Here is a 21,271-nt window from a genome sequence, read left to right on the forward strand (position 1 = left end):
CTACAAACACAGAGCTGAATCTGTCGAGGGACCTTTGATTATTTGTCACCTTGTTGGCTTCCTTATCAAATTTAACATGCTTAATGTTTGATATTAAGTTTTTAAGTACAGTATATCCAATTAGTTTAAATATCCCAGATGAATTTAAGTTACTTTAAATTTTTCTGTAGTTGGAACAAAATATAATAAAATTAAAGTCTCAGAAGGTACAAAAAGTCTGAGAGCCAAAGAAATGTTTTACATGCTCCAAGTTTTTCACTGCGATCTCGGTCCTGAAATGCCATTGCATGTTCACTGTGACAGCCCCTTGTGTTTGCAAAATAAAATGCATATTACATAGTCTGAGAAGCTGGTACTTAAGACATCAACAAAATGCTTTAAAGAGTTTTTGTAATTCTCCCTCATTTCAATTTGTCAATTACCTTTTTTCCCCCAAGGGTTCTCCACTCCCTCTAGCACAACAACCCTCTTTCCAGACCCTTATATTTCTACTAAAATCAAATACGTGTACTGTTCACAATATGCCATGAGTTATTTTGTATACATTGAACTCAATTTTAAATCTATGCAAAAGAGGGGTTCGTAACACAGGAATATTAGAAGTGATGTTAACAAGTGAGACTGATGTTATGACTTAGTAATTTCAGAACAGTGGCAGTTTTGGTTGGCATTATCTGATAGACATAACTTAAAATCACACTATAACAAGCCAGAAACATCAACATATATATGACATTTTCTGAAATTATACTTTTGTAATCTAAAGAGCAAGTAATTTTCAACTGTGAAGGAGGATCATTATTCCCATATGAGCGCTTCATATCACCTCCCATTCTGTGTGTGTGTGTGTGTGTACACACACACACACACTTGTTTGGGTGGTTATTGTTTGTCTTCTCTGTAGGATGGTGGCTCAAGGAGAATAAGGACTTAGTTTCCTTTGCTTTTGAATCCCTAAAATCTGAAACAGGGACTGGCATGCAGTGTTTAAAAAGGACTGTTGCCCTGGACAGGTGGTTGGTTAGAGCATTTTCCTCATATGCCAAGGCTGCAGGTTTGATCCCTGGTCAGGGCAAATACAAGAATCAACTAATGAATGCATAAATAAGTGGAACAACAAATCACTGTTTCTCTCTTTCTCCTTTCTTCTCTCTAAAAAATCATTAAAAAAAAAATGTGTTGATTGAATTCCAATTTATCTCAGTCCCCATCTTGTGTCCCCTAAAATTATTTTTTTCAAGAGGCCCAATGGTGTTGACTCACTCTAGGCCTTCCACTGATATCAGGACCATTGAAGTCATATGTTAGAGTCCAAGCTATAGAGCCAAACTTTCATTCATCAGGGGAAGGCCAGTCGAGCTGAACCATTCAGATTACTATGTGTAATCCTGAGCACGCATGAAACATTATGTTTAGACTCTATTTCAAGGACTTGGTGGACCTTGCCTTTAAAACTATCCACTGACTTTGATTTATTGCTTTCATAACTCAGAGTCATCCCCCCAGCATCTTCTCCCTCATTCCTACCCATTCCATATCAATCCCTTACCCCTCAGCGTAAGGGTTACTCCTCAAGGAAGCTTGCCTATTCTGTGATAATCACTCACAGCTTTCAACATCCTTCCTTCCCTGCAGTCACTGCATTTCACAATGACCTCTTGTGTGATGACTGCTTCATGTGAGTCTCCTCATTGGATGTTACCTCCACCAGGGCAGAGAATGGTTGTGGGCAGGACCGGACCTTCCCTGGTATGGCACCGTGCACTAAATGATCATAGAACGGACTGACAGAGTCTATCAGGGATTCACAAAGTGAAGCCCAGCAAACACTAACCACAAGAGAAATTGGGCATTCTGGGCTGTACATACAGGTCCATACCTGAAGGGGAGAGTCACGATGAGGGGCTGCCATAGGCTTTCGAATTAAAAAAAATAATAATAAAATTTAAGAATTTTATTTATTTATTTTTAGAAAGGGAAAGGGAGGAAAGAGAGGGAAAGAAACATCGATGTGTGGTTTGCCTTTTGCTTGCCCCCTACTGGGGACCTGGTCCACAACCCAGGCATGTGCCCTAGACTGGGAATTGAACCAGTGACCCTTTGGGTTTGCAGGCCGGTACTCAATCCACTGAGCCACACCAGCCAGGGTTAAAAAAATTTTTTTTTAAATTTTGATAAAATATTCTATAATCTTTTTACCCAGGGAAACAACATCTTAGGACTTTTGCTTCCCAGTGTCTTGAAGTTTTATTCCTAGGAAAAAAAGAAAGTTCACAAGCAAAGAGAAAGATTTGTTCATGTAGTAGATATGCAGACTAAATATACAATTCAAGAGACCTTCATAATTGGGGTGGTTTACGGTAGTGTAAAAGAGTATATTGAAATAGATTTTTGCTCCTGGTCATGCTGCTTATTGGCTAAGTATCTTCAGTAAGCCACTTCAGGAGTCTTGGCCTCAGTTTCTTCACCTATAACATGGGCAAACAGAATCTACCTCACTGGCACCATGAGGACAGAATGAAATGATCAATGACTAAGTGCTGTGTAGGCACTGAGGTATTATACAAACATATCGGCTGGCCAAAGCCATGCCTTCGGCCAAAAAATCCTCTACACTTCCCAGAAGGAAGCAGCAGCCTCGAGTCAGACAGGTGATCTTGTGTATTTCAATGCCACCAGATGGGGTTTTAAGCCGTAACTACCACCCTTCCTGTAAAACCACTCAACTGCTTGAGAAGAGTGGTTTTCCCATTGGCTTTCTCTTCCCTGTTTCAATAACCTCATTTTCCTGTACCTGCCCTGAGATGCCCAATGACTTAGTTTACATCCTAATTCCTATTTTTTTCCTAATTTTGGAGCAGGCTCTATTTTTCTACCAGCTCCCAGAGTTCATAGCTCACAGGCAAAAATGTCAGTGGGCTACACTGTGTTCCCATGAGCGTCTACCCTGGTGGTGGCTGGTGGAAGCCCCTCTGCCTAGGTTGTCTCCCCCACGCTACCCTCAGAGGTTTCCCACCACGCTCAAGTGCAAATACTCCCAGGAGAGGTCACCTGCATTTGTTCAGTATCTGAGGTATTTACAACAGATGGTGAAATCATTCATGACACTTTTTCCTGATAACAGAATGACAGCAAGGCAGCAGACACCTAACAGCGTGGCATCTACAGCTTTCGGTGGCCCTGGAGATCAAGCAAGGCGGGTGAGACAGAGAATACAGAAAGGAGTCGGTGAAGATCCCAAAGAGAAATTCATGATTTCTTCAATTTTTGCCTCGGACTCACCCACACGCGGACGCAGCACTCATACTTCCAGACAAGCAGTGGGAGTGAGAACAGGGCCCTGGGCTTGCTGGGTGAAACGGAAGGGAGGCTCACGTAGGCATGGGAAACAATGGACCTGGCTGGGAAACAACGGGGTGACGGGCACACGACGGGGTGAGGGAGACAACCAACAGAGTCCAGATGCCCACCTGACTGGTATTTATATTCCAATGCATTGCATTCTACATCAAATTGTTAAAGTATCACCTTGTTACTTCTCCCTAAGAAGATAACTTGCTACCTTGAGAAAACATAGGCTTGGAAAAGCAGTATAGAATAATGGCTAAATGTTTAAGCTTGAGTTTTAAAGATATAAGTTTGAATCTCTTATCCACTGGATATTAATTGTGTGACTTTAGGAAAACTTCTTAACCTCTGTTTCTTTATCAAACAGCACCTGCCCTTATAGGGTTTTGGTGAGGAGAAAATGTGTTTGTATATATACCTGTAATTAGCTTTGCCATGCACCAGTCATGTGGCAAGGTACAATAAATGTTACATTTTAGCAAACAGAGGAGCTTATTAAGCCTGTTCCCTTCAGCGTCAGCATTCCCTGGCATTTCAGGTCCAAAGCATCCTAACTTTCAGCTCCAAGTTCTACATATTTGTCAATGGAAATACCCTTGACTTAACTGCAAGGCCGCTTGGTTATTCCTCCCAGGTCCGTGTTCACTCAGATTATTTGTCAGGCACGAAGGTAGGGGAAAGGACTGCAAAGGTGAATGGGAATGAACAGCAAATTCTGGATTTGAGATACACCTCTGAGCACACTCACCGAGTCTGGGTCTCGCTGCTGTTCGAGGAAAGCGGAGAATTCCACCAGGCGAAGTTTGGTTGTGCCAATGGAGCGACCCTGCCAGGCAGGGACTGAGGGAGCTGGGGCTGACGCAGGCTCAAATCCTGAAAGACCAATCGTCACCTTTGCTGCTGGCCAATCGCCTCCCCTTGGCCTCAGGCCTATGCTGGGGTAGGAAAGGCCAAGAGCCTGCTCCAGCAGTGTCTTGTGGTGGGGCAGGGTTGGAGGGGGGGTGAGATTCTGCCCAGGATCCCAGGGGCAGTGTCCTGGAGAAGCACGATACACGTGGCTTCTCAGAAAGCCAACTCCGGCTCATGTTAGGGACTGTAGCATGAGGTCACCTAATCCTGGACAAAGGGGCCTAGCTGGGGACTAAGACGAGACTGACTGAAGAGTGGAAAATGCCAGACACATCTTGTGTTTCTTCACCTCCTTTGATACGGCTGCAGGCACCAGTACTACAGGACATTCTCTCAGAATGACCCACGGTGTGGAGCAGAGGGCATTTTCAGCGTGGGGCCTCTGCGATGGAGAGCGGCTCCACTGAGTAATTCTACATGCACCTGTGTGGGGTGCGGGCATGGGGGTGAGGGCCAGGCAGACACATGCTTTCTAGTTTGGGTTTCCATGTGACCTCTCCTATAAACAAAGGGTAGTGGGAATTGAAACCTACTTATCTAAGAAAGGGTGACTAAAATCCTATCTGCCCTCAGGACTTGTATTGCCCAATTCAGCCTGTTAATGAGGAAGGAACCACAGCCACTTCCCCTTCCCAGGGTGACCCAGGGTGCTGAGTGAAAGTGACCAGGCTTCCTGTTTCCTCGAAAATGCATCTGGAGAGCTCTGAGCTCTGACAAGATGACTGACCGTAATCAGGACCTGGGAGGGGACACCTAGGTGACCCTCTTAAGCGCCAGGCTCACACCTGCCTTAAACAAGTTGAGGGTGAGGAGGGGGCATTCATGGGTCTGCAAAAGAGAGGGGCTATGCAGCTGTGGAACAAAGTGGGCGGGGGCCCCACGAGACTCACCTGGAATGGGGGCTGTGACCGCTGGCTGGATGGGGTACGCCTGCTGAACAAAAGGCTTGACGCTGGGAACAGAGAGGTGGATAGAATCAGAAATGGCAGCTGTAGCAGCAGCTACGCCTCAGTTCTGGCCTTGGCCTCCCAGGGTTAGGGACCCAGCCTGAGGTCCTCCCCGCTTTGAGGTTCTTGCCCGCAGGTGGGGGCACAGCCCAGGCAGAGCTCCATCAAGACCGAGAGGGTTACTCCCTCCAGTTGAGAGGGGCCAGCAGGCTGCTGGGGAGCAAACCACCAAGCTCACGCCAGCTCTGTGGGATCAGCTGGGCAGCTGCCTCTGAGCTTCTCATCCCTGTGGAGACTGAGGTTAGTGGTCACGATTTCCAGGCAAGGTTTGCAACATGATTCAGGCTCTCCTCCAGGCCAAATCACTCGAGTTCTTTTGAGAATATCTGAGCAGGATTTCCCTTCTGCTTTCATCCCCAGACAACCCTCACCTTCTGGTTTACTGAGCTTGCTACTCGGGCCCTGAAAGCATCAGCGGGATTTTCTATTAGCCGTCATACCACAGGGAAAGATGGAATGGAATGGGCTACGGAATCACCCCCACTGCCCTCGCTCTCAGACAAGCGCTTCTCCAGAAGGCCCTCGGCTTTGCCCTTCACAGCCATACAGGGACAGGAATCCTATTCCTGTTTTGAGCCAGATGACCACTAAACCTAAGGTGGGAGTGTTGTTTTCTTGTCTCCAGTATCTGAGCAGTCTCTTTCCTGCTGTTGGCCTCGGTGGACAACAATGGGGGATGATACCGGTGGTCTCAGGTTGTCTTTCTTCCCCTCTAAGCTCCGTGGCAGTGTGGTCCCAGGAAAACACTACCCAGGGTGGGCTGTGACCAGTCCCTTTCCAGTGCCGGCCCCTCCTCAGACTTACTCTTGTGAGGATCCTGGCTGCCCTGTTTGTATCATTCCCGGCCAGAACTGGAAGGCAAAATGCAAGAGGCTTCAGGATTAAGAGTTCACTTCAAAGCACAATTCAGGATGTGTATGCATTGCAACCCCTGCTAAAGATAGTGGGTTCAGATCACCCACCAGCTGCAGCGACCCTCCCTAAATGCAGACGTGGTCACTGCTGCGCACAAAGTCACAACCTACAGCCTTGGCCTGGCAACCCAGGGCGCCCTCTAGCTCCTCTTCCAGATAACCTCCGAGGGCAGGGACCGCCAGCAGCTTCAGTGTTCTCCTGACGCGTGGCAGAGATCTGAGTGCATAGCAGAGGGCTCCTGAGTATTTCACCTGACTGCCTGTCCATGTAGCCACCCACCCTTCTCTTCCCCACTCTATCTTGAAATGCACCATGTGTAACACTCTGCCTCCACAGCGCACAGTAGGGAGAGAGGGCCCAGTCAGAGAGAGGACAAAACTCAGAACAAGAGGCTAGCTTGGAGCTCCAAATAGCAGGCCCCTCCTTTGCTGTGAGTTTCCCTGAGGCGAGTTTAGTTGCTGACCTCTGACGCCCTGCTGGAGGAAGCACTGTGTAAAGGAAGTCACAGAACCTGGGGTTTGAGTCCTGGTATCACTATCCATGTGGTTATGATCACATTATCCAAATTCTTGTTGCTAAGTAACCTTTGTTTTCTCATCTGTAAAATGGCAGTAAGAGGCATTTAAGATTATTATGAGGATTAAATGGGACAATAATATTTAGCCTCTCTGCCCTCATAGGTGCAAAATGAAAATGTTAATAGAATTCTTTGTCCCTTTAGGGGCTAGCTGCCGTAAAGTCACCATGAGGACACAGGAACAGAGACCAAGGGCTAGGAGAAAACGATGCAGATCCCAACTCGGAGGGGCACCAGAAAAGTGATACTTGACTCAGTGTCTTCAGGGACTAAGGCCCCTCCCCTCCTACTCTCTCTCTTACTCCTTGCCCCTCTTCCTTCCTTTACTTCTTTCACCTTTATGCACCCATCAGCAGTTCACCACGAGGTCGATCTCTTACACCTGACCCAATCCTAAGAAGTGCCAGGTGGACAACTTCATGCTGGCCCATTGTGTCCCCATGCCCCTAGGGCCATTGTTTCTGGATGCAGCCTGTGACTCACCCCCGGTGCCCCTGGGAAGGTGGGGCGTGGAATCCCAGGCAGCCCCAGCTTGTTGTGAATGGCAGTGGCCGAGACGATCTGGGCTGACGACATGGCGGCCATGTGCTGAAGGGCCTTATCCTTTGCAGTCTGATCCTTGAAGGTGACAATGACACACAGACTTAATACATACGCATGGCTACCAGGCAGCTCACACAGGCACAGACACGAGCACATGGACTAAAATACAGAGCCACAAAAGAGGCCAAAAAAGCAAACATGCACGGATGAATAAACACAGCCAGAGGCTAAAACACACTGAACCTGCGGTAACTCTGAACATTTACAGAGAACAGCCAGTGGCAAGGTTTAACAAATTTTTTTTTTGTTAATCCACTTTCCTAAAGAATGGGAAGCCTCTGAGAAACAGACAATGTATTTATTTTTCCAGCTTCCAAAGGGAGATTTCTCCAATTACTTAACACACTCAAGGGAAAAAAGGCCTTGCTTTAAGCATATAGATGTGGGGGGACATGGTTGTGGATCTGGGGTGGGCCATCCAGGCTGTGGGGAGGCCCTGACTGTGTGTGCTGTCGAGGGGCCACAGTCTCAGGAGCTGCTGGAGTCATTCATGCGAGGCCTGGAAGCCCTGGCAGATGCCTGGTGGGGAGGCTCAGAAGCAGCAGGGTGGGCGGGGTTGGGGGCCACAACAGGGCCAAGCAGCATGCTGGTGGGGCGCATGCTCTCTCAGGTGTTCCTCCCATGGGTCTAAGGCTACATGGGTTCCTTCTACAGCTGAGGACAGAGCAGGTGCTACCAGGTAAGAAATTTCTCCTTTCCTAAATGGGTCTTTTCTAAAAAAGCCAAGGCTGATAACACAAAGCTAGCCAAAAAGTCTGCCAAGCACAGCTAAAATACAGAATGCTCAATTTGGTGAAAATACTTACCATGCTTGTCACCTGGGTATAACAATAAACAATTTGTTAAAAGGATTGCGTACAAAGGCAGGGTTATTTTTCTTCTTCAGTTAAAAAATATGTATGTATACAAACACACAACGGGTATAATAAAATAGGTAGGAGTGTGGGTTTTTTCACATTTTAGGAAGAATGTATGACCCATATAACTATCTTAAAGTACAATTACCAACAATTCCAACTATCAAAAACTACCCCCACCTCCTATGAGCTGGTTCTGTGGCTTCCCCAGGACAGATGGGAGAAATGGCCACAGCCCTGGTGGGGGACAGGCCCCAATGACACAGGCAGAGCTTAATGCTTGGAAAACATGTTGCGTTTCCTAGCTGCTAGCAGAAAGTCCATAAATCTACCTGGCCCCAGGATCCATGAAAGCGGGAACGAAAAGGTGACATCAAAATAAAAAGAGTGCCCTCCACAGCTGCCATTTGGAGTCAGGCAGTGAGTGAAGGTCAAGGGAAACCTCGGGTAAGACACTGAGCACCAGCAGAGAGGTGGCAAAATGTACAGATTTACCCAAAGGTGATGAATAAACATGCAGAAGTGCCAAAGGTGAGGGCAAAAGAGAAGTTAAAAAACATCAAAGCCTACAAGACAGTTACTAGGGGCTTCTACAAGGGACCAATGAGGTATTCCCAAAGTGGTATAGACACCACTTTGCCCCATTAACTGCCCGGAATACCATGTGAATTTTCAAAGTTTCTATTAACCCTTGAAAAAGAGCTTAACACTTGCATATGTTTTATAGTATTTTATGTATTTCTTTGTTAACTGAAAAAAAAAAAGAGCCTTATGGAACAGCTCTTCAGGGATGCATGTGGTCATTATGAGCATCTGCAGGTCATGTGCTATAGCCAAATAACATCATCAGAGCCCCTGCAAGCTTGCAGTGTTACTGGTCCCCAATGAACGGACCACAGGTCCTTTGGAGCCAGAATGAGGCTTTTGCCACCTCTGGTCAGATGTTGTTCTTTGAATTGAACCTACATTTGTTAATATGCTCAGTGCTCTAACCTAAAGCTAGCTTCCTCTGGTAATTTTTAAAATAAGGTCCAAACCATTTCAGAAACTGAATATAAACAAATCTTGAAGTCTGTGGAATTTTATGACAAACTGACGGAGCACGTGAAAATGCCCCAAAGCCGAACCATGCCTCACACACAGGCCTCGGCACCAGTCAGTATGCTCTTGGCTGGTCCTGAGGTTCATCTGCTACCTGCCCCATCACCTACACAGGGGGTAGCCATGTATAACAAACAGAAAAAGCATGGCTCCGATCACATTTAACTCCCTTCTCTGTCAACAGTACCTCTGTCAATGCAAACTAGCTGGTTTCTTTTAGGACCAGTCACCTTAAAGGCCAGCCCCCAAGCCACTTCATCTCTAATGAGAGGTTATACATGCCCTCAGTGACTTCTGAAACTGAAGTAGTGGCAGAGGTATGACCACAGGAACCTTTCCCAACAGGGAACGAGCCTTACACTTTATCCAGGCCCCACGCTACGGCAGCTGGAAAAATGGCAGCCCAGACTTCCTGCCTGCCTGGCTGAGTCAAGTTCAGGAAAAACTACAAAAGAGCCGTGGGCTTGGGTCTATTCCAGAAGTACATCACGGGTCCCATCTCAGACCCGAGAGCTCTGAGTTTATGAAATGCTGTTGACAAGGGCGATTCCGCTCACCCAGATACAGAGAGCAGTCGTTTGTGTGCACCTGGGTGGAGGGACTTGGGAACTGAAAGCCCACGTCTACGTGGAAATGAGTTCCCTACATCTCCCTGGTGCACTCTTACTCTGTTAGAGTTTGCTGGAGATGTTTCTCTTTGCTAGGCTGATTAAAAAGTTCTTCCCAACATTCACAAAAGTTTGATAGTTTTCTTTTTTCCCAGGGAAGTCAGTCAATGAGGAAAGGAGAAATGCCACCAGCTTTGCTGTTTATGTCACACAGCTTCAGAACATGGCCTTTTTCTTTTGTTAAATAAAGTTTGACTCTCTTATGACCCAGCATATACCATGAGGTACCTGAATGAAGACAAAAGTTCAAAAGCAGAAGAGCAAATCAAAGGCTTCTATCACACCCACTCGCACTATGCCAGGAGAAGGCACACTTGCCGAGAAGCCTGGAGACCTGGTTCTATACCTGCCTCTACCTGATGTTAATGGTTGTTATTACCTTAGGCAAATCATTTAACACTCTCTAATTTTCTACAAAATAAAAATTTGTACTTTATTCTCTAAACTAAAGCCCTTCTGGTTTTAAAAGTATTTGTGGCGATGACTGTGAGTTCTACCCCAAGCAAATACATCTTAATACATATAGCCAAAAAACTGCTAGTGAAAAAGACAGCAGAATGTTAAAAATTGGGCAGTGCTTGGCCGCCTATCCTAATAGAGAGAAAGCCAAGTGTGGAGAGGAAATTGTATCTCAAGTAGAGGTTCTTTCTGCACTTGACCTACCTACTTGAGAATAGGCAATTTTCTGCAAATGGACTAAAATATCTATACCAGTGATTTCCTACCTTTTATAGTGGAGAAGCTCTGACTACTCATCTAATTTTGTAACATCTCTCCTTTACATACCATATACATTTGAAAAGTAAAAGGATTAACATTTTCGGTGTGTGAAATGTAATGTAACCCTACAGATAATAAGCACTGCCAGGGAGATCTCAAAATCAGGACTGAGCCTGGCTGCAGACCCACATACCCTGAGATGGCAGGGAGGAGGGCTGCCGAGCCGAGAGATTTCGATGGCAGGATCTCTACATTGTCATTTTCGGCCTAGGGAGAGACGCCAGGCTTTGAAGAAATTTAAGTGTCAGACCAGAGTAAATTGCTTCTCTGTGTTACTCTAGTCTAACATCCTGGACTTTTAAACATTCCACTTTGTCCTTACCACTCATATCCCCAGACTACAGCAGGGAGAGGGGAGGGCATATTGCTAATCTATCCACATACTGGGGCTTAGGTAAATTCAAAAATATATGCTACCTTTGTTCACCATATTAATTTTATTCTAAAATATTTCATACCAACATTTCTGAGATGCGGATGAGATTTTCAAAGGATGAGCACATTGTGTTATCTTGAAAAAATTGTTTTAAGTCAATGCTGAGTAATCATCTATGATGTCTTAGATTATAGGAAACACTGAGTGTGTATGTGTACATTATGAGCATGAACAAACAAGAAAAATGTGTCCTAGGGAAAAGCTTGGACCACTTCACACTGACTCCTTAATACTGCTTTGGAGCCCCTCTATCCCCAAGATTACAAAGCATAAGGCCACAGAAAGCTGAATGTTGGGGGGGGGGGGGATGAGAAAAGGCAAACTTTCCTTTTCCAACTGAACCCTAATGCAAGCCCATGACTTGGAATGTAGAAACCGTTTAAAAACAGAAAACATGGTTCTAACACTGTTGATGGGTCGCTAAGAACAAATGGACCACCTGACCTGAGAATGAGGGCAGACAAGAGCACTCTAACTTGGGGTGCACGTCTCAGGACCCACTCACCTCTCCTCCCTGTCCAATTTCTGACACACCACGCTGTCAACGGCCTCACTACCTCAGCCACGTGGGGTCTAGCTGATGTGTCAGGCATAAACTTCTCAGCCTGAAGCCTTTCAAACTGTTATTGTTACTAAGTAAACAGGCTTTCATATTTCATGAAGCAGAGCAAGGCTGCTGCTACAACTCGGGGTTCGGCTGACTGCCTCCCTGTAATGGTTGAAATGTACACAATGTTTGGGAAATGTCTACATGCAATATACATGACAGGAAGGTAGCCGCATCATAAATGCACATGGCTGGAGTGGTGTGCTCTTCAAACTCAAGGACATTATCATGAATCAGTTTCTGGATAGTAAGCGAGTCTTATTCCCCTTTCTCCTCTGCTTCTCCAGCTGTTGATTATTCTGGGGAATCGACCGTCTCCTATTTGTAGGCATTAACCATAAAAGAATTGTAAAAATAATGTAAAAAGGTCACATGCATACATGTACCATATTATAGTTGTCATATATAAAATTTTAATGAACAGCCTACAAAACCAATATATTCCAAACAGTTTATTCAGGGGCCATCGTTTCAGAATTTAAAGACTCCGTTCTAATGTATTCATATGGAAGTTTACTAAAACATCAGGAAAAATACATAAAGTTAAAAAAAAAGGATCATGGATTCAAAAACTCTTGATAGCTATTAAATGTTTCTCTCTAACTATACTTTTTCCAACAATATAAAAATGTAGTGCAAGAGAGGAAAGACAGCAATTTGCTTGCAAAATCACTTTTGCAGAAAAAGATAAAACAGTATACTTTCCTAAGAAGTAATTTTGCAGATGCCGTTTCTAACCTTGCACTATGTCGATTCACATGACCTCTGCAATTATTAGCAGTAGCCCCTGAGCAGATAAACATCACAAAACTCTATGAGGGTTTTGGAGAAAGGATGAAGGGCACTTGAATTTTTCTAGCCATGATCTCCAATTTGCTTATTATTAGAGAAAGCAGGAGTAAATACAAAAGGGGGCTATTTTGGTCAGGCAACAGCTAGTGCCGAGGAGAGAAGGCACATTCATACCACTCCTGACTTGCCATGTAATGAGGAGCAATTAATTCATCTTATTGTATTTCCAAATGCCAAAGGCTCCATTCACATCAAAGGAAAATGTTTCAAGGCTTTTACTATTGTTCACTTTTAAATGTACTGAGCTATATTTAGTATTTTATAATTGTCAATAGTGTTTTCTTTCATTCTGATGTAGGGCTTAGCATCATTAAGGACTGTAGATGAGGATCCAAGTGATTTATAGGTGGGCTGGATGACTCTCCACCAGGAAGCCTGGGACTTAGATCAGCTAATGCCAGGTCTGAGCATTGGGGAGAAGGCACCCTCCTGACCTTAGCCCCCTTTCCCTTCAGAGGTGACAATAAGAGGCAGGGAGCAAATCTTCCCTGAAAGGCTAAAGGAGCCCAAGCACATGGCAGACTCAAGTTTAGCTTCAGACTGAGTACCAACTCCTACCCCTCACCTTCTCTGTTTAATCCAGACTATGAAAATAGGGCCCCGTACAGGGGAAAGAATGCAAAAGCATCTCAAGCCAAGGAAAGGACCCTCATCTTTGACCAGCACTCTTTGGAAAGGCTCCACGATATGATGCAAAGAGCCTGGGCTTTGGTGCCAGATAGCACTGGAACCAAATTTAGCCATTCAGAGACTCTGCTTCCCCTGCTATAAAGTAAGGGTAACAACACCCACCTTCAGGACTGCTTTGAGAACTGCAGCAAGCACTCCACAAGTGCCAGCAGCCTTGCCATTCAGTGAATTTATAATATATGGGGCCCCAGGTGACTGACCATCCAGGCCTGATCCTGCTCAAGACCTGAAATGCTTTGGAGCCCTGGTCTTGACTACATGATCTTGGGGCTCACTGTTATTCTTGGGCATTGTCAACACCTGAGGCCAATTAACGTTCAGATTTCTGTTGGGAGGGATAGAAATGTCGAATGACGCTGTTTGTGTTACCCTTAAAAAGAAAAACCAGACCTGGCTCATTCACATGGAAACATAAATGGTTCGGTCCTCTAGTTTACGTTCTAAGTTCTGCATCACCACACTGCTGATGAAAGGTTCTAATTTCATCCCACCCAAGCCTGTGAAATTAACTGTCCCCTAATCTTAGTTTTAACTCTGTTAAATTAAAAACGAGGTAATGAAAACATCGTTGAGGAGACAGGGTACATGTCATGAATGCAAAAGAACTCCCCGAAGATTGGGAGATGCCAGGAAAGGCAATGTATCATTTCCCAAATTCTGTGACAAGGCCAAGTGTCTTGCTGCTGGCGCCAAGACAAAGGAGGTGGCTGTTCCAGGCTTTCCTTGCCTTGTGCACTGCTAACGGCCACCGCCTGACGGAGCCGGGTGGCTCAGAGGGCCGTGGGGGGCACCAGTGGAGGAAGTGAGGCGCATCTTCCCAGTGGACTGGCCCATTCCTGGACGGCATCCATGGTGACACAACCAGGACGCAGGAGAGTGGGCTGCAGCAGTGCCTCAGCGAAGTCCTTGAACTCAAGAGAATTAAATCAACAGTTTGAACTTTAAGCTCTCTGCTTATTGGAAGAAATGGCAGATTGGGAAGAATGGCTTGTTCAGAAATCAAATCACAAAGGCCACCAGGGTGAGAATGAAGAAAATGGCCTCAGGGAGCACATGTAGCTCATAAATTAGTCACCAACGACTGGACACAATCAGAGAAACGCAGCCCTTTTTCTGCTCTACTGGGATGATGCAACGTCAGCAAGTACAGGCTTTTCTTTAACGCACTTTCGGAGCTTGGCACAAATACGTCTACTGTCTAAGATGTATCCCTGCTGAGGTCAGGGCAGAGTGAAGACTTCCCCTCTTCTTGCTACTGTCCTGAGTCATGCACTCACCGAAACACGCTTCAGACCAGGCATGGCCAGGCCCACCTTCCCAGCGAGGTGATGGGTGTGCACAGCGTTGCTGTGGCTCCCACAACCCTCTGAAACTTGGGGAAAGGAGGTCTCCGGGCAGAGACTGGACAGTCTCAGGACAATCGAACATATGGAGGCTCAGAGCAGGAAACTCTAAGTAGGAACTCTGAAGTAGGAAAGAAGACTGCTTAATGCATGGAGAATACCTCCGTGCACTTTCTGCATGCTGGGGATAATAAATCCCTGGAGCTTAAAAAAGTAGTTAATGACCTTTCGATGAATTTATGGTGAGTGAAATAATTCAAGGTAGAGAATAATTTCTAAACTTTCAGGCCAGTCCTCAGACCATACTGAAGTCTTCACAGATAGGGTGCTGCCTCTCACTGCTCAACTGAAGTGAGGGGCTAAACTAAGGGAAAGACAGAGGTGCTAGACAATAAATGAAACTGCTGTCGGTGACACTGCTGTCGACGCAGCTGGTGACAGAAGGTCCAAGAGAGATCTCTAAGCCAGCATCCTTGGAATTCCTAATTGCATGCTCCCTACACCAGTAAGTTACTTGCACAGGGTAACTGCATGGATCCACCTTCTGCTTTATATCTAGAACCAGGCCTAGTGACAACTCTGGGCGTCACCTAGAACCCACCGAACTCCTGAGGGGTGGTGGGTCAGAAGGATTTTGTCTGGGCAGGGGCCAAACACATGACAGTCCCATCGCTGAGATGTGACTCCCTCCAAGATAAGCTCTTTTCTTGAGCAGCAGTTAGCACTCTGACTTCTCTCTTAAAAACTTTAAAAATTAAAACAAAACTGAATGTATACAATCAATGTCCAAAATTCTGGCACTCTGGTAAAAAATGCCCTGCATTTCCTTATCCCTATCAGCAGGCTCTTGAATCTCAGCTGCCCTCTGTTGACCCCGTCACCCCTTTTCCCCACCGTCCAGTCTCTCTGCTCCTGGTTCTTCATCTCTTCCCACGACACTCCTAGCCCACTTCACTATTCCCTCAGTGGGCTTGCCCCTTGCATCTCTCCCTTATGGTTGTGCCAAGGGAGACTTCTCTCTCTTGGCACACCTCTATCACTCCAACTTCACAGCATTCCTTAAATCAGTAAGTATCAACAACCCCCATGGCTCCCCACGGTCCTCAGGGAAACCTCACTCTTCCATGAGATCATCATGAGATGAGATCCTGGTAAACTCTTCCAGTGGCATTTCCCATCATGCCTCCAAGTAAATGGTGTTCTTCATGGTCCCCCAAACACCCCTGTTTCTCAGTGGAAACTGTGCCTTCCTCTTTGCTCAGAGGGTCCCTCTCCACAAGGCTTTCTTTAATTCCCCAACCCTTCGAATTAATCATCCGCTTACTAAGCAGTCTTTGCATTGCTCTGTTAAATGTCTACAGCAGAGCCCCACCCACCCCCAGCTGAGGATAATCTACTGGAAATTTTGTGTTCTCCCCAAATGTAGCCAAAGATAACAGAAAAGTTTAGTGTTCCTCAAGAACAGAGATTCTGCTTATAACTCTTTGTGCCTGACATCTACTGAAGAGTCCAGAACACAGTGGATTCTCAATGAAAAGTTTACTGGACTGAATTAAGTCATCATTTCTGTGTTTTTAGAGTTCAAATCTACCATACATGGAATCTTAAACTTTTCCTCTAACAAGTTTTGTTATAAAAATTAAAATAAAATTAAAGTCTACACAAAAAAGGGAGTGATCTGGCTTACAAACAAGCACTTTGAGAAGCACTGCAGTTCACAGAAGTATAACGTTGACCTTTGGAACTTAGTCTAACAGACTTTGGTAGTTAGGATGACTCATCCATAACTGTGGCATGAGAATGGCCACTCTCTTCTAGAGTCTGTTACTTCGGAGGAATATGACAGAACTGGCTACAAAGCCTAGACAATATGGGCTTTACATGGGGCACATGATCTTTCCTGTAAAGGTTGGGAGGAACAGCTGAGAGGCAGCCATCCCCTTTTCTTTCTGCCTTATAAAGCAGCGTGGTTTTTCAAACCTTATTCACCAGAATAGCCAAACAGGCCATTGCTAAGGATGAAAGTGTGAGCTTCAATTAAAACAGCCTTTATTCTTTTATATGTTGAAGGCTTCAAGTAAAATTTCAATCTGAAACATGAGTTTTGCTGCTTAAAAAAAGTCTGGAAAATCACTGGACTAAAAAAATTCTACCACACCCTTCCCCAGGAAATGAAGAGAGGCTTATAGGCAAGAGGGTGCACATGAAAGCCACACCTGGCAGTGGCCCCAGGTGCAAGCAAACCATTTATTCAAATTCCAAGGGAGGCCAGGGGAATGGAGTTTGGCTTCAGTCTTTACAGGAGGGCCGCAGGCCTTTGTCCTCCCCAGAGTACAGAAATCCGCGGGCTTCTGAGCATGTAGACAGAGATAGCGAAGAGGCTGACTGAGGCAGGAACTGCAAGGACAGGTCCTGAGATGCTCAGTCACCAGCCATCATCTCTGGGAAGCCTTGATACATCTTCTCAGGCTAAGCACAGTGTTTACTGTAAGTTTGGATACTTCCTGTCACCCTCAATGCCAGCCCAGAAGCTACCCTTGTTGGCTGGGATGACTTCAGCTTTCTGTAGCAAGTTTATCTCATTAGTTAGTGTGGGAGGCCAAGACGACGACGTGGCTACCAGCCTGACCCCACGATGACCTCAGAGAGGATGCTCATCTCTGCCTCCCATGGAAGTGTGTTAGACTCCAGAGCTAAACAGGCAAGTATAGATGGAGCGGTGAGACCTACATCTCCTAGAAGGCCAACAGACCTGAGCCCATTTCCTGGCGATGGCTGGCTAGGAAGGTTGATGAGGGTGCCTTTAACACAAACTGCCATGGGGAGGTCAAGACAGTGACATCTCTGCAGGCCGGTGACAGCCTTATTTTCTTCAAATGTCCTAATGCCCTCAGAGTGGTAAGAGAGCAGTTCTGCAGCTAGGACCACATCACCCCTAGTTATGACAATCACCACAGTGTCAATCCTAAATTAAGTCCACATTGTGAGCAAGAGCTCGAAGTTAAATATTCATCTTCTATAATGTGGGTGCTGAGGACAGGCTGGTAGCAAGGGCTGCCTAATTAATTCTAAGGGACAGGAGCGATGATAGGGTATCTACAGTGTGTATACCCTGGCATGAAGCCTTCTGCTTGAAAACATTCTCCCATCTCTACTAGATAACACTATACCTGAAAGAGCATTGGTTTAGGATTCAGAAAGATCTGAGTTCAAAATCTGACTTTGACTCTTATTAGGCGTGGTAGCTTTTGGCAAGTCAATTAAGCTTCTGGAACCCTGGTTTCCTAAATATTGTTCCTCAACAATGAGGCTTTTTGTAGGGTGGGTACATGAGAGAACACATGAGAGGTTCTGCGTCACCCTGACTCCTACCTTTCAGTTCCCGAACAGCAGCAGCACATTCTCCATGCAGCCTGTCCCTGGGATTCCCTCCACGTTTTACTTTGGCTCTTTCTGCTAACACTTATCCAACAGTGCCCTAATTTCACATTCCCATTTGCATGGCCAGCTCTGTGAATAGGGGGTTGGCTGTTAACTGCCCACCGTGATGAGCGCCATGCCTGGAACACGCAATTGGTATTAGCTGATGGGAAGAACAAAGGCCTCCATTTTTCCAAGAATAATGTGATGGGGAGGAAGGAAAGAAACTACAAGAAGATGGAGGTGGTTCTTGGAGCTGAAATGCTGAGCCAGTTGCTGCCCAACTGCCTCTGCTTCCGCCTCTTCCTTGTGTCTGCCCCAAAGGAGAGTGGGCCAGGGTTGCAAGTGGGGGGAAGTCTTTTTTTCTCTTTAAAAGAACAAACACAAATAGGACTCCGTGTGTGTGTGTGTGTGTGTGTGTGTGTGTGTGTGTGTGTGTGATGTATAAAGTAAAGGTAACACTGTTTCCGTTGAGGAAGATTCTTAAAATCACCAAGTGAGAAAAAGAGCGCACCCCATGGGGATCCCTCCTGAACAGGAGAGCTTCATTCATTACTTATAGGGTTTTTGGTTTAGGGCGGTGTGCCCTGGAGAGTCCACAGGAACCACACAGACAGTGTAGAAAGAGAGCAATTTATAACATCACAGATGGAAACACAAAATTGATGTCTGTAAACTTCTTGTACACCATTAATCTGTTAGCTCAGAGAAACTAGAAACAGTCAGAATTTGAGCAAATACTGCGGGAGTTACATCCACATAGAGAGGAAAGCACCTTTGGTTAAAAAGCAGGATCTAAGAGGTTATCTTAGCCTTTCAACTGCTCAGCCAGTGCAGCTAAAAGCCAGCCACCATCAGCCACACGTGCCAGCGAGCCAGCATGCTGCCCACTGCAGAGGGCACACCAAATGCTTCTCCCTACTAACTTAGTGCTACTCCACAGCCAGACTCGTTTGCGTAAAAAAAAGTTGGAGGGCTTTGGGAAGGGTCCCAGTGTTACCCTCTCAGGGCTGTGACACTGCACTTTATTCTGCAGGATTACAATAAAAACACAAATTTACCTAAGGTATTGGAAAAAGCAGGACAGAACAAAAAAATGGCATATGGAAAAGACAATAATGTGAGTTACAAATTCATTTTTATCATAAAGTAAAACTCATTCACATAAACTATAATCTATGCATTTTTAAAACAGGGTATTATGGGGCAGGGGGGAAGCCGTGTATACTTTACTGCAAACTTCGGAAGATAGAACCTGAAATTTAAAATACTGTCCATGCCTCCATTTTCACTATGAAATATATTTTAAGAGATGGGAAACTGAGGCACATGTAAAAACATTTTAAAGTAAACTTAATTATAAGTGGAATTGCAAACATGGATTTGATCAGAGGCTTTTCCATCTTTAAGATCTTTTTTTAAGGCCTCACCTCAAATTTGTTTTTTAACTTAGAAAACAATATTAAGTTAAGTACAGTGGAAGAAATCTGGCAGAAAATACACTCTGTGTTAGAAGAACACAAGAAAAACTACATCAATAGGGTGTGTTTTTCATGAGTATTTTTGAAAATACATCAAAATCCCAAATTAATTTTTAAATATTTTATTAAAAGTAATTTTGTGATCACCACTTTGGAAATGATTCTTGTTCATAATTTCTACACCAACTTTGTGTTTCTGGATTTTTTTCCTTTCCTAACCCAGGGCTGCTTGGTGGATATTTGAAGGTTAAAAAAAAAAAAAAATCATGTTTCTGTGCTGAAAAGTTATCAAGACCAGCTCTCTGCTGCATTTGCATTGTTATTAGGGACACACACGCGCGCGCACACACACTGGGCTTACTGTGAGGCTAGTACAGAAACAGAGAGATTAGACACAAAGAAATGTAAACAGCTCTCACATGCGAGGAAACTAGGTTACGAGAATCCCAGCACCAGGCATTCACCAGTCACCATGGAAAACAGGAAGTGAGATGCATAGCAACCACAAGCCAAAAAGCAGGAAAGCGCATACCTTTAGCTTGGAATGAAAATCACGAGATTTCCTTCTGGCAAGAACCTGAATGTGACTAGACACCTGCAGGGTAGGGGAAGGGAGGAAAACAAAGGAAAAGCCTGTAACCATGGAGATGAAAAGCCCCCTACAACTGGGCAAGCCAGACGTACCTTAATGGCGGCTTGAATTTCTCGAACTTTCTTTCTTGCTAAGACCTGTATATGACTAGACACCTACATTGTTCGGGTTTATGAGGGGAAACAAAACAAAACAAAACAAAACAAAAAAAGGAAATCAAATATAAAATTGCTACTCCTTAGGAGGGTTTTGGGGTGGGGTGGGGTGGGAGGGGAGGTTATTTGCATCGCAACAAAGCTCTGCAGTTAGGAATACACAGTCCCAGCCAGACACCAAGCCCCCAGCGCTGCTCTCAGCTTTTCAGACTGGGTCATCACTGCAGTGACTTGATTCAGGAGGAAAGTTGAGGCTAATCTAGTTTTTTCTCACCCGGGAGCAATCACGGGCATGGGATGAGAGGGGGAGAGTGGGGTTGTTTTCTTTATAAAATTAAAAAGGTGGGGGTAGAGGTAAATGAAAATATTTATAGCTTCTCAGTATCAGGAGGGAAAATCCCTTTTTCTCAATTTAGAAGAGACGATCCATAAATTAGCACATTCTGCAGAATCAAAAAGCTGAAGCTATCAGTTGTATTCTGATCTCATTAAGAGCTCTGGATTCTGTAGCAAATGTTAAAATAATACTGACATGTAAATTAGATCTCAAAGTGAAATGGAAAGACCCAGTTAGCAGAGCATTTTCCCCCTTATAAATATCTTTAATCCTTCCACTCTTTTGGGTATTGACTGGGCGCCAAGTGGATTTGCATATTACTACAAAGCGCAAAGTGTGAATACAGCCAGCCAGCCATCCTGTTAAAAATCTGGGTTGAAAACCACACGGATTTGCTGAACAACAAATTCACATTGGAGAGGTATCACCAACTGCTGCCTAAAAACATCCCAGGATGCCGGGGTGTGGAAACCAAGCCAAGCCTGGCTTCTGAAACACAATGATTCCACTGGGTAAACAAATTTGCATCTCTTTCCACAGGACTTGGTTAAATTTAGAAGAGTCCCCCAGTGAAGGGGTTGGCCACATGAGCA

At 45.1% G+C, this 21,271-nt stretch overlaps 1 protein-coding gene across 4 annotated transcripts in view; it reads right to left on the reverse strand.

Moving 5' to 3' along the window:
- TEAD1 (TEA domain transcription factor 1) overlaps positions 1-21,271 on the reverse strand; it is a 246,362-nt gene that overhangs the window by 52,866 nt on the left and 172,225 nt on the right. For all 4 annotated transcript variants that reach the window (XM_054586089.1, XM_054586092.1, XM_054586088.1 and 1 more), the window contains exons 4-10: positions 20,279-20,341; positions 20,127-20,189; positions 8,166-8,177; positions 7,240-7,374; positions 6,069-6,115; positions 5,148-5,209; positions 4,097-4,221 (exon numbers count right to left, since the gene is read on the reverse strand). In XM_054586089.1, coding sequence (XP_054442064.1) covers positions 4,097-4,221; positions 5,148-5,209; positions 6,069-6,115; positions 7,240-7,374; positions 8,166-8,177; positions 20,127-20,189; positions 20,279-20,341 — 507 coding nt within the window. The remainder of the gene's footprint in view (positions 1-4,096; positions 4,222-5,147; positions 5,210-6,068; positions 6,116-7,239; positions 7,375-8,165; positions 8,178-20,126; positions 20,190-20,278; positions 20,342-21,271) is intronic.

Source organism: Pteronotus mesoamericanus, unplaced genomic scaffold (assembly GCF_021234165.1).
Source record: "Pteronotus mesoamericanus isolate MK-2021 breed Mesoamerican mustached bat unplaced genomic scaffold, CSHL_Meso_final contig_90, whole genome shotgun sequence".
Lineage (NCBI taxonomy): Eukaryota > Metazoa > Chordata > Mammalia > Chiroptera > Mormoopidae > Pteronotus > Pteronotus mesoamericanus.